Genomic DNA, 14,753 nt, shown 5'->3' with positions numbered 1-14,753 from the left:
TAGCTAATTAAATTGCGGGCCCTTTAAGCCATTTTAAGAAGCAGACTAGCGGCTGGCTGGTTTGACAGTTTTGTTTCTTCAGCATAAATGCCAGATTTCTTAGTCACTGCAATATATTCTAAAACGCTTTTATTTCCCTGGTTTTCCTGAACATAACTCCATCCTGATGTGTCTGTGATGTTTCCTGAAGACATTATCCACCAGGCATCTTTCTTGTGCACTCAGTACCAATATTTTTTCCCCATTAACAAGAATGAGCACTTCAGTCCATCTTTATAATAAGAGACAGCGGTTAACATGTCAGTTTGGTCTGTCTACCAGCCAAGGCTTGCCTTAAGTACAAGTTTAACAATGTTTTATTCTTCATGGAACCAATATCCATCAGGGGAAGTGTGTCCGAGCTATGGAAAACAAAATTTAAAAGACGTAATGTTTTTTGAATTTATTATGATTATTTCTTCACCACGTAATGAATGTTTTGAAGCCATTGAACGCCAGGCATTAAAAGCCTTCTGGAAGGGGTATTATTTTCCTTCTTTTAAAAATATGAATAGTACCTGTAATTAAGGCAGGAAACTGAGCCCTGCAAGCTAGGTAAGCTTCCGTCTATTGATCTGTGTAAACCTGGCTTACACTGTCAAGGGAAAAACAGTCAACTGCTGAGCTGCTTTGTCACTGACATAAGCTGCGAGGATTTTTCTCCCTATACTGTTTATACACTAGTCTACAGACCTGCTGGCTGGTTGAATTTTAAAGAGTGCGGAGGTTTAAAGACTTGTCCCCTGAGGGATGATCCTGCCAGTTGGGAAGCGAGCTGAGGTTGTGTTTTGCAGAAGTTTGTGTGTGAGAGCATGTGTGAGTGTGTGTGTGTGTGTGTGTGCCGACTGAGGATAGCAGGAGGGAAGGAAGGGAGGGAAGGCAACACTGGGAAAGTCTTGGCATTGGTTTGCCTCCACAATGTGGCAGAAGGAATGGATCCATTTATCTGTTATGGCGAAAACAGTAATAGTTATTTTGGGCTGAGGAACAGAACAGGATTTAGCAGGATTTCAGCAACTGTGGCTTTTGTGCTTTTAATGTGAAGGTGGTATGGACTAAGTATAGCTTTGTCAACAACACATTATATTAATCACTTGAGTATATAATCTAATCTAAATAATTTGAGTATTGTCCAGCACCAAATTTGTTTGCCTTGTGGAGTTTGGTGTAATTTGGTAAACCTTTTGATAAGATTTTTATGTCTAACTTAATTGCCATATATAAAATAACATAAGCATTCGCCTTTGCTGAAAACAAAACAGGCAACATTAAAAGGGTTCTGTTACAGATGTAATACCTGCTACTTGAAATGTTGGCTACCACTTCAGAAGATAGCCTTGGCAATGTGTACCTGTTGCCTTTCTCTGGAGTGATTTCTGCTTTTTGATTCTCCCTTTAATCATGGTTTAGTGTTGCATATGTATTAGCTCCAAGCATGGTTCCTTTGTAAGCCTGAAAACTATATTCTTCTAAACAGAAAGAAACCGTATCTTGAAGTGATTATATGAAAACATGTGTAGGGTAACCTTAGTTTTCCTTAGTACTTAATGCCTAGAAAGGAGTAGATGTGGAAAAAAACTATATTTGGAAAGATAAAGTTCCAGCTGCAAAATCTGATTATCAAACCATGGTTTGCTTTTAGCCAGAATTAGTGACTTAAGGACAGAGGACATTTTGAAACTAGAAGAAAAAGAAAAAAATCCAAATAATATGGATTGCCAAAATTTTATTTTCCTTTAACATACATAAGCTTTGAAATAGTTTCAAAAGCCATGCTTTGACTTTTGAAATAGAAAGGTTTATGATAAAGAAAGTTTAATCTGGTTTAACCACCCAGTATTCTTTAGTCATAACAAATTCAGAAGTCCAGTTCAGTTTTGAATAGGTGGGCATTTAGAGTTTCTGTATGACTAGTTTCCTGATTTTATCCATTTTACTCCATGTGTGGTATTACACCAGGTGTATACTGGGGTACTGTATATAATGATGGTCTCTTACATGGAAATGAATAGGAAAAGCCATTATCTTACAGACAGCTAACACCTGATAATTATTTTTTAAAGTCAGTTTGTACAATGTATAAGAAATTCGGGAAAGTCAATGTTGACACTGTTAAATAGAACCTGAGAGCTAAAAATGAAGAGTTTAAACTTGATATATCAGTTATGTTGAATACTTCTACCAGATTGGATCACGTTTTCGATGGGAGTGTATATGTCCAGACTTTCTTGAAAATGCCTTGTGCCCAATCTGAAAACTCTAAGTTGATCTTTAGAGGCAGTATGGAATTATTACTTCGGTGTAAATGTAAACCTGATATCTGAAACAACCTGATATATGATGTTCTGTGGATTTGGGATACCCTAGTTTAGTTGCCCTCTTCCTATGAACTTTCCCCTCTTTTCCATGAATATAAGGAACACATGTTTAACCCTAAGTTGCAGTACAATCTATGTACATGCTACCGCACTTGCTTATATTCATCTCAATATATATCTCACATCTTCTACTTTCTCTTTATTTTCTTCCTGTGAGTGCAAACACATGGATGACACAGTGCAAACCATATACTAATATTTTGTGTGAAGCAACTCTCTGTAAAAGATCCTTGTACCATAGTAATGTTGACTAGTTTGAGTGACAGTTGCTGTTATTATACCGCTTAATTTTTGAGACGCTGTATAATTTCCAAAATCAAATTGGACTCTTTTTATATTTAGGCACATTATACATGCTGCAGAACTGTAATAGAGATTGGAAAAGAGAGAAAAAGTGTATATCATTGTAAAAACATGATACATTTTATTTATTCCCTTTTTAAAATGATAGTGGGTTATGTTTTGAATCTTATGCAGCTATCCCAAAGGGTTAATTGTACAATTTCGGCTTTGCACTAACCGAGGAGTTCCAGCTTTTTAAAACATTAGCTTATGAAATGTGTATAGAGTTGTTTAGCTCTCAGTAAATTCTGCTTGCTGCCAACTTGGTTCCCCTTTCTCTGCTTGCATTTTAATTGAAACAACATTTGGATTTTTGAGCCAGGATCTGTCAGAAGTCCCTGTGGCTAGTCTGTAGTACAAGTAGCAGCAGACGTGGCCTACCCATATGGTATGGTGCTTCTTGTAAAATCCATATGGCCTTGTTGAAGGGAATCCCAGCGGGGATGTGAAGGGTGTTAATACCCTTCAGGCCAGGCCTTTCCCTCCTGGGGTTTCTGTGGCATTGTCTTTGCAATCTGCCAAAGCGCCAACTTAATTCCTTTTAAATAATCAATTATTTCAGTCCAGGAACGTGTACGAAAGTTCTTTTATTTTCCAGCTAAAACACTGCTTTATTTTTCAATTTCTAAAAGCAAACAGTATTGTAGAATCACTACAGTAATTTGTAAACATTTCTAACATTCTTTCATCTTCATTTACAGGAAATACTACAGATCATACCCAAATTCTGCTTTCCTTTTGACATTTTAAGGTACGTTCAACTGTAGCATTTTAATAAGCAAAACTAATACTAAATGAACATGAATACACACACTGGAAAATATGCCTTGTTGTTTTGTAGGACTTGTGATACACCAAATGCTTATGCAATTACATAAAGAAGAGAATGCTTTCTGTACTGTGGTGTTCAGGTTGTAATCCTGTCATCGTACTAAATCGTCCAAATAACCTTTACAATCTTAATGGTAAAACATAAATGTGTAGTATACCTTTACCATTAATATATATATTATGTGTTAGTGCGCATATGAAGAAATTGTTCATAACTGCATGCTCTTGTTTACTTCCTTCCAGATGAACTGGAAAGGCAATAGACATAAAACATATATAATGTACTATCTTTATGGGAGCTTTTTGAATTGCCTCGTTCTGCATTCATAATATTTTCTGTTTAAAGTGTTATGTTGAGAAGGAATTGGAGAAGCTTCAGATTGATTTCATCACATTGTACTGGCAATCTCTCTGAAGCTAGAACTATAATAAAATACCAAATAAATAACCAGAATTCAAAAAAGTTAGTTTTTGGACAGCAACACCCCATATCCCCCACCAGTATAGTTCAAAATATATTTTGCCAACTTCTGCTTGGCTTTTGTGCAGTAGCCATTTTTACAGTAATTATTGTACAGATAAGCTTCCTATATGAAGACAATGTGTGTATAAACTTAGCTAAGTTTTGCAGGTCGGTTTTTAAAAATTGTGTGGTTGCAGTTTTGTGTTATCTTTGTTTCTGATTTTAAAAAATAATCTATGTAATAAGACTGAAACATTGTGTCATTTGCCCAGACTGCTTGATCAAAAGTTGTTCAAGTTACTTGGATATTGTTCATGGTTTTTAATACATGGCCTTAGAGAAAATATGGGTAGAAGGCAGCATAAAAACAAAACTGTGGATTTTTCGTCTGTTTTGGGGGAGGGAACGCACAAGAGGCGGGAAGCTGCTGGATGATATAATAAAGCAACCATGTCGTAAAACTCTGTGGTTGGTTTAGCAACTCCTGCAGCAAACAGGAATGATTAAACAGTACATGCCAACACAGTGCTCATTCATGACAAGCCAGAGTTCCTATAGAGCTCTGGCTTGCCTTCACCATTGTCTCCTTCACCATGGCTTGCTGTGTGCACGGACACAGACAATATCTGAAAAATCAGATATAGGTTGAACATCTCTTATCCAGAATTCAAAACCCAAAATACTCTAAAATCCAAAATTGTTCATGTGGGTGACTGAAATACTTACACTGTTGCTTTCTAATGACTTAGTGTATACAAATTTTGTTTCATGCATATTGTTATGGTTTCACAATATGGAATGGGACATTTAGACATTGGTCCCATCTCCAAGATAATTCATTATTTCCATATATGCAAATACAGATATTCAAAAAGCCGAAAAAAATCTGAAATCCAAAACACCCCATTATGGATAATGCACACTCATCCTATAGTATTAGGTATGGTAAAATTTTAGAAATATAGGTAGGTGTGCAAACAAAACGGAAGGCAAAGGTGGGAATCCTGCCTAGGAGAGCAAATGAAACCAAACCATATTATTACACTTCCTTGACATTGGTGTGAAACCTAGGAGAGTTCTGTGGTGACTTAAAACACTTCACATGGAAGCCTATGGCACAACAACTTGAAGAAGCCATGAGACTCTGGCGTTGTTCAGATGTAGTTGGAAATTTGCTGTATGAGGAGCTGAAGACAGCATCAGGTGTCCTCCTACTGCATCTCTCTTTCATATCCACAATAAGGCAATCCAGTACTTTTGCCTCAGATTTTAACCAAGCTATCAATGAGGTGATGTTGAAACTTGGGGAAGGTAATGACTAAGGGTCTTGCGCAGGCCCATAGCCAGGATTTCGATTTGGGGGGGGGGGGGGCTGAGTTTGTTTCGGGGGGGGGGGGGCTGAGTCTGAGTGAAAGAGGGTCTACCCTAGCAAACCTTTTGTATCGTTACCCCAATACCCCCATGCATATGGGATATATTGAGTATGGTGATCAGATCATGATATGAATAAACATAACAGTTTAAATAATGCACCAGTAAGGCCTTTTCGCGAACCACCATGAGAATTTTGGGGTGGGCTGAAGCCCCCCAAGCGCCCCCCCCCCCGGCTACATGCCTGGTCTGGCGGATGTATTCTGAATCAAACTATGGTTTTAAATAGTTTAAACACACTCCAGTTGTGCCAGGATAGTGTAGTGGTTTGAGCATTGGTTTGCGTCTCTGGAGACTGGGGTTTTAATCCCTATTTGGTCATGGAAACCTACTGGGTGGCCTTAGGCAAGTGACACTCTTAACGTCAGAGGAAGGCAAGGGTAAAGTCCCTCTGAACAAACATTGCAAAGAAAATCCTGTGATATGTTCATCTTCAGCTTACTATAAGTTAAGAAATGTATTTATTTCTTTATTTACTTCATTTCTACCCTGACTTTCTCACCTGAAGGGACTCAAGGCAGCTTACAACTCTGACAAAAATGCAATGCCAGTAAAAACCAGCAATAAAACTTAAAACAGTTAAAATGATTAACATTAAGCAATAATACGTATAAAACAATATACAAAATGTAAAAAGCATATAAAGTGCTATATAAAGCCATCGACAACAACAACTATGTTATGCTGATTCAGATATTAGCAATTGTGGCAGCATCTACACATGCTGTAAAATCCAGAATGATGTGGAATATAAGGGGAGTGGCTAGAAAACATACCCCATTGCGTGCTACATGCATCCACATGAAAATTCACAGTTAAAAACAAGTCAGGAGAAATTCCAATCCAAATTCTGCAATAAAATGCACTGCAGCTGACCAGTGTATGGATGCTGCAGTGCAAAAATTCAGGAGCAACATACACAGTGCCACCACTGGAAAATTTAGATAAAGAACTTGGATATGGCTCTCTCAGGAAAGTAAATAAACACCTCCTCCTCCTCCCCAAGAGGAAATTACTTTCCCCTTTCTTTTAGTGGGAAGATGAGTTCCATCACTGAATCTCATCCAATGGGTTGATGCAGTTCAGCACATGTCTTCCAATGGAATAAGATGTTCTGTTGGATTGATTTGACATGAGGGGTGTTCTGTGGATCCCACCAGAGTTTTTTGTGATCCCCAGGGTAAATGTGGAGACTCTCTGGAGTGGAACTGGATTTCTTTAATCTATATTCTGATCTGGATTATGTGGCTGTGTAGGAGAAGCCTGTAAGTGATTCAAAATAGAAGGCAGACACTCTTCTCATGCTTCTTTTTCATATTAGTGCATGGCAAAAAAAGGAAATAAAATAAAATAAAAGAATACTCACACCCGATCCTTCCTGAAGAAGGTTGACAAGCCTGTTTCTCTGGAATTAATTTTTACATACTTGTTGAGTTCAGTATGGCTACTTTTAGAAAAATAAGATATATTATTTTATAATACATCTCTAATAAACAGACAATACTTTTAGTCCAACCATTAAAAATACTGCTTGAAATTGTTAGCAAAGTACAAGATAATTGGGCACGTTGAATGCACATAGGGAGCTCTTACTGCCATCCAGTGGTTAGGAATTAATTAATTTTTAGTATAATTGTTTTATAAAAACCAAGGAAATCTATTTGGGGATTTGCATTAAAATAAATAAATATTACAATTTTCGGAGAACTTCAAGTTATAGTGTAAGAACATTGAAACAATATGTTGTTCATTATTTCACTTAAAAAGCACATCTTTTCATTTTGAAAATGATAAACCAATTACTGTGTCATTTCATGTTTTTATTATCCATGTATGATGGATTGAAGTACTAAAATAATAATAATAATAATAATAATAATAATAAAAGAAGTTGGAATCATATCTGCGTGCTTTTGAAAGTTTCATGAGATCTTCGAACTTCCTTGTTGAAGGTTTTTTCTCCCAAGAAATGAAAGTTCAAATTGATTTGTCTTTAAGAGAAAGGCCCTACATCAATCTATTGCTTATGTCAAACTTGCAACCATACATTTTTATTTGCATCCTAATAAGTTTTGAAAAATATATTGCACTTAATATTTTATTCAGTCATTGTACTGAATATTAACATATGGATGACAATTTCAAATTGATTTTGTGAAAGATAGACAAAATATTATATATATATCTGTAAGACAGATCTATTTAGAGCAGGAGTGTGTATAGTGCAGTCAGGGGCCATATAATACACTCAGGGACATTTTTGTGGCTCCAAGATTCTACCCCCCCCCTTCCCGGGGAGGATCAAAACAATTGCTTCAACACAGGTTCGTGGAGGACATTTTTGTCAGGTTTTTGCCTCCAGTGGGATACTTTAGACCTAGGAGAGCTTCTTAAAAAAATCTACTTCCAAGTAATGGCTTTTTTCTAGAAATGACATAAAGCTCCCTAGGTTGGTTAGAGAGCATTTGGGACAAAAATATTCTTTTGCAGTGGGAATGCAGTTGGGTTGTGCCCCTCCGATATGGCCCCCAAGCCTTTTATAATTTCTCACTGACCCACATGTTTAGATGACTGTCAATTTTTACTCTTCCATACAGGTTTTGTGGAATCTGGGCTGCACATCCATGCTGGTGAAATAAAGCTATACTTTAGGGTAGATGTCCTCAAACTTTTTAAGCAGAGGGTCGGTACACGATTCCTCATACTGTTGGGGGGCTGGACTACTGTTTGGAAAAAAACATGAATGAATTCTGATGCATACTGCACATATCTTGTTCGTAGTGCAAAAAACACATGAAGGAACGATACAATATTTAAAATGAACAATTTTAACCAACACAAACTTACTAGTATTTCATTGGAAGGTGTAGGCCTACTTTTGGCTGATGAGATAGCCAACTATTGTTGAATTTCAACAATACAATTGACAACACAAAGGCTAAAGCAGTGCTGAAAACCAACATGAGGAATGGATAATGTATAGGCAATACCTAATGGAAGAAAAAGGACAATGGAAATTAAAAGGGAGAGAAGAGCTAAGGATAATGACTGGTTTAGGTATTATCAACTACTGGACATATTTAGGAAAGATATTAACATTGGGTTCCCCAAAAGAAAATCCAAGTTGGAGAATATTTTGGAGAAAGAAAATAAAGGATTAATCTCCAGGTTATACAAATACATTCTAAAATATACCCTCTGAGATAACCAAATAAAACAGTAATGATCTCCTGGGCTTAGGGAAGAATATAGATTTGGATAATTGGGAATATTTATGGAAACAATAGTTTAAAATTTCAATAGATGGCCCATGAGAGAAAACCTGTACAAAATGTTCTACAGAAGTTATATAACTCCTAAATTAATGGTTAAAATTGATAAAAACCCAACGAGGAGAATGTTGGAGATGTAAAGTGCAGAAAGACACCTTCTTCCATGTTTGGTGGACATGTAAGGAGGTAAAAAAAATTGGAAAAAGGTGATGAAAGAAACTAGTAATGATTTCTAAAAAGGTCAAGAAAAATCCAGAAAGATTCCTACTGGGCTTGTTTCAGGAGAGAATTAGTAACGATGATGTAGAAATTTGTCAATATAGTTTAGTGGTGGCAAGAATTACAATAGCTAAGTCTTGGAAAAGGGGAAAAGAACTACTCCTTAAAGATTGGAAAAGAAAATTTGTTGAGTATATTCAAATGGCAACACTCTCCCATGGCTTCAGGGGGAGGAAACAATGGAGAGTTTGTTAGAAAATAGAAACCTGCATTTGAGTATTTTTTTTAAAGTCAAAAATGTTTGAAATAGACACACAGGGAATTTATTAATGTAATCAATAGGATAGAGTTTTGTTAGATACTAGTTTCGTATGGCGTGGTGTCGGAAGTTGTGGGCGGTTCACAGGTGAAAACAGGGAGGTGGTAGGACTGGGAAAACAATATTTGTAAATCAGTTATTTGAATTTTGAAGATTGTATATTTCTGTTTTTTATATATCAAAATAAAATGTGTATGTATGTATGTGTGGATAATATATATATATGATACGATACAAAGGTTTTTATTAGGATTGTTGTTGTAGTATTTGTTGTTGTGTGCCTTCAAGTCATTTCAGGTTTAGGGTGACTCTACGTCTAAAGTTTAGTAAGGGGGTTGGATAAATGACCTTCGAGGGCCCATGGGATTTATTTTGGGGACCTCTTCTTTAGGATCTGCTTGTGAATCTAATGCAGAAGCACCATCTTACAATGAAAAGATGTAACATTGCATTATGCCACTGAAAAATGAGAAAAATAATGTAATGTCTAGATAAAATTGTATTCTTTTGGATGTTGTTTCCACATTCCCATCTTGGGAAGGTTGTCAGAGTTTTTCGTTCTCACACAAGTGGAGATCTGCATCCTGAGCCTCAAAAGGTAGCCTAGAAGTAATGGCCAGATTTAAGAAAGATGCTTGTTCTCAAAGACTGCTTGAATTATCAGTGAAGTGAAATAATTGATATGAAACCTTTGTTTTCATATTGCATAGTATTGCAATTATTTTGTGGAGAAAAAAAAGTTGCCACTGTAAAGTAAACAGCAAAGAGGTATGGTAACTCCTTCTACACTGCCATATAATCCAGATTATCAAAGCAGATCATCCATGTTTTCTGCTTTGAACTGGATTATGAATCTATCTGCCATATAATCCAGTTCAAAGTAGATAATCTGGATTTTATATGGCAGCATGGAATGTGCCTTAGGCTGCATTCATATTTTCAAGTAAATGCGGTTTGCCACCACTTTAACTGCCATGACTCAGTTTGGTGAGACAGCAGTATTTTTAGCAGAGAAAGCTAAAGTCTTTCTAAAACTACAAATTGCATGTTACTATAACACCCTCAAATTTGCACCATTTATAAACTTTTAAGATGTTTAGAAATTGTATTCTTTTAGTAGGAATATGACAGTTAAATGCACGGATTAAAACTTGAGGTGTTAACCACATTTTACAGTCCTGTTGTCCTCAGAGAACAGGGGTTTAAAATATAACCATAATATAGATCATATAAAGACTTTCCAGATCACCAACATTCAAAATCTCTAACTAAAGTTCATATGTTATTAGGGATTACAAAATATTCTGCATTTAGTTGACTCTTCTGCCTCCTGACAGGTAGTATATGGCTCACGAGATGACTAGAAGCACAGAAGGAGGTGGTAGTTGCCTGTCTTTTGTATCTTTTAACAGACTCTTTTATGCAATTGAACATTTAGTAGTCATGGGAAATTGCCATAGGTAAATTAGCAGTATTTTTTCAAAATGTTTTTAAAGCTATATGAATGTTTTTTTAAAAAAAGTTTCACCATTCATTTTTTTACTATGCAAATAAAGAAATCCCTCATTTTCTCAATTTCTTATCTGTTTGCTTCCAATAATTTCCATGATTCAAAGCATTGTGTGAGACAGAGAATGGGAGGGAAGAGAGCGAGAACTTGTATCTTTTTGCTCTGTCTCTGCTATTCCTACTTCTATAAATGGGTGTTTTGGTTTTTCCTTAATGAATAAAAACATTAATTAAGCCATTAATTTTTATACATCTTCAATTTGTGTTGTAAATTTATTATGCATGGCAGTATTCTAAATGCAACACAATCAACCATCAGTACATTGTCGACCTTACAGCAGCCTATGACACAGTGCAACATAGGAAAATGGTTCAGAAAGTCTACCATATTACCCAGGACTATGATTTTACATAAACTCTCCAGACCCTCTTAGAAAACTGCAGCTTCTATGTGGAGTTTCAAGGCAGGAAAAGTAGATGGAGGAGGCAAAAGAATGGTTTACCCCAAGGCAGCGTTCTTGCACCAATCTTGTTTAACATCTTTACTAACGATAAGCCACAACCACCACTCACAAAGAGTTTTATATATGCTGACGACCTTGGCCTAACAACACAAGCAAAAGACTTTGAAACAGTTGAAATCCAACTTACTAATGCCCTGAAAGATCTCCCTAGCTACTTAAAAGATGACCACCTGAAGCCTAACCCTGCCAAAACACAAGTGTGTGCTTTCCACCTACGCAACTGTGAAGTCAACAGGAAATTGAAAGTTACCTGGGAAGGCCAAGAACTTGAATATTGTTTCCATCCTAAATATCTTGGTGTCATCTTAGATCGAACACTAACATATAGGAAACACTGCATGAACACCAAGCACAAATTAGCTGCACGCAATAACATCCTGCAGAAATTGCGAAAACATCCTGGCAGCACATGGGGTGCAGACCCAAAATTAGTAAGTACATCAGCCCTAGCCTTGTCTTACTCAACTGCCAAGTATGCCTGCCCTGTTTGGCACAAGTCTGCGTACGCGAAGCAGGTGAACATGGCATTAAACGAAACATGCGGAATAATCACAGGATGTCTTAAACCTACACCTATTGATAAACTCTACAAGCTAGCTGGCATTGCCTCCTCCTCTGATGTGCGACGGGAAGTTGCTGTTAACTCTGAGAGAAATAAGATTAAACACAGTGAAAGCCATCTACTACATGGCTACCAGCCTCCTCCCAGTAGACTCAAATCAAGAAAAAGCTTCATGAGAAACACCACTCCTCTTAACGTCCACCCAGCAACAGCAAGAGTATCCCTCTGGGCAGCTAAACCAGGAAATCCCAACTGGATAGCCCCCACGAGGGTCTTCCTCCAGGGGCAAACCAAGAATGGTCAACTTGAAAGTCCCTGAATAGACTCAGAAATGGAGCGGGCAGATCAAAAGACAACCTTGCAAAAATGGCACTACCTAAAAGACTATGGAGCAGAACAGTCAACTCTGCATCTGTATGCTTGTCCACAATGCCCTGCCTCATGTACAGGAGAAGAATGGTTGGAGGCTACAGACAATGCCATTTCTGTTGCCTGTTTTTGGTCAAAACACATTTAGCCGCTTGTGCTCCTTCTATTTTTATCAGTTTTATACTAATTTATGCAATGCTTTCATAGGAAACAAATCAAATCAGTAGATGAGATGTAGAAGCAATTCATTACTTTTGTGTAAAAAATATCTATCATATGAATCCCTTCACATTCCTGAAGAATTACACAGACTCTCATAAATCTACAAGAAAATGCATTCTTCCTCCAAGGACAAATAGCTTGCATTTGGCACTGATAATGTGCATTTTCATACTTAAAAAGAGTTAACGGTTTATCTGCCCTCAAAGAAAGCTTTAAATTAAGTCCTGATAATGAATGTACGAATATAAACACTCCCCAATGTATTGCATCGCTGAGGATTGTTAGTTGTTATACAGAAATGAATTAAAAACATTGTCCTTGTGATATGTTATAGTGTCTTGTGTACAAACAAAGAAACAAATCGAAGAGTATGTATAATAGTGGCTGGGTAAGTTCATGGTTAATTCCCTCTAGTCAGTTCAGTCAGTTCTGAGTATGCAATATTTGAATATTACAAATAATGTTATTATTATTTTATGCAAACTTATAATGCAGTTTGAGGAATGGCACTACTTCTAGCAGTGTTTATTCGAAAAGATTAGGGAGATTAAAAAGGATTTTCTTTCCTCTCTTCTTCTGTTGTAGGTTTTTTTGGTTTATGAAGCCATGCTTTCTTTTTGTAAGGCTTGTTTCTTAGGCATAAATATAAGCATTTTAATCTCTGATTACTAGCCAGTATTATTGTATGAACACCATTAGCAACATAATTTAAAACCACAGTGCATTGAAATTGCCCTCAGATTCTTTCAAGTGCAAGAAAACAGAAGTATTTGTCTTTCATTGGTATTGTGTAGTCTGGTTTACATTATAAATGAACATTTTAGTTACATTTGCACTTTCTGCAATGCAGTTCCGAAGGCTTCCTCTTAGACTTAAAGAAGACTAGAGAGACTTGAAGCACTCAATTACCATTCAAATCTTCTGGCAGAAAAAAACCTCCAACCATTGTGTATGCCCTTTGCATGAGTAGTTGTCCAGAGACCGAAACATCTGCAGAAAAAAGACTGAAAACAAAATGAACTATACCTTTGTAGGGTCCCCCCAACAATACTAATTAATATTCCTGGCAGTTGCCCCTAGTTGATCACACACCAATTTTATCAGTGACACTTTTTCAGTTTGTTGTAAAACATTTCTCCATACGTTTTTGAAGCATGGGCAGTCAGAATGTCAACATGGCAGAAAATTTTTGAAAGTAAGAGAAAAACAATAACAAAAATATACCCACAGCTATTGACATGGAACACAGAGAGAGAACAAATAAAAAACTGCATGATCAAATGGGCCAGAGATTTAAAAAGAACTATCCACTTGGAAGAATGGGAGACACTCTGGTCCAAAAAACTCAGTTATATGTACGCATACGATTTCAAAGAAAATATAATAAAGATGTTTCATCAATGGCACATGACCCCGGAGAAAATTCAATAAAAATCTTAACGACAAATGCTGGAAGTGTGGGAAGTGCAAAGGGACCTTCATCCACATGTGGTGGAACTGTGAAATAGCCAAGGCTTATTGGAAAGAAATCCACGACATTTGTCAGAAAGTAATGAAGAAGAGGATCCCTCTTAAACCAGACTACTTCCTTTTAGGACTAACAGATACTCAATGGAATACAAATGAGGACAAATTGTTTGTATACATGACCACGGCGGCGAGACTAAATTATGCAAAACTGGAAATTAAAAACAAGACCTCAAAAAAGAGGACTGGATAAATAAAATCTTCGATACAATGAGTATGGAGAAACTAACATATCTACTATCAAAAATACAAAATAAACCGACGAAGATGACGGACTGGACATCATTGAAGATATGGCTAAAAGAAAATAGAGTGAAACTATTAATTTAAGAAGCGAAACTAGGCGAAAGTATGTATATGTGCATGCCTGTACACATACGTGTGGTTGTGTGGGGGCATATATATATATATACATGCACACATAGAACACATATGGAATATGGACAGAGCCATCACCGGGGGGAAATCTGAAGAATTATTCAAGCTTAACAAACAAGAGACATAATCAGAAAATTCCACTATGAAGAGAAACGGAAGAAGATACCCCCCCTTTCTCCTTCCACCCATTTTCCCCTCTCTTTCCCCCTCTCTTTTTTCTCTTTTTCTCCCCTCCTTCCCCCTTTTATACTCCCTATTTTCACTTCCCCCGTTTTTATTGTTGTAAAAAATCAACTAATAAAAAGATATATAGATAGATAGATAGATAGATAGATAGATAGAATGTGTTCTTTTTGATTCTTGAAACA

General features: G+C 36.6%; 1 protein-coding gene across 3 annotated transcripts in view; it reads left to right on the top strand.

The window, feature by feature from the left end:
• The window catches only part of DENND1B (DENN domain containing 1B), a 247,935-nt gene that overhangs the window by 75,155 nt on the left and 158,027 nt on the right, over positions 1 to 14,753 (top strand). For all 3 annotated transcript variants that reach the window (XM_060774564.2, XM_060774562.2, XM_060774565.2), the window contains exon 4: positions 3,461 to 3,510. In XM_060774564.2, coding sequence (XP_060630547.2) covers positions 3,461 to 3,510 — 50 coding nt within the window. The remainder of the gene's footprint in view (positions 1 to 3,460; positions 3,511 to 14,753) is intronic.

Source organism: Anolis sagrei, chromosome 4 (genome assembly GCF_037176765.1).
Source record: "Anolis sagrei isolate rAnoSag1 chromosome 4, rAnoSag1.mat, whole genome shotgun sequence".
NCBI lineage: Eukaryota > Metazoa > Chordata > Lepidosauria > Squamata > Dactyloidae > Anolis > Anolis sagrei.
This window is presented reverse-complemented; position numbering and strand designations above follow the sequence as displayed.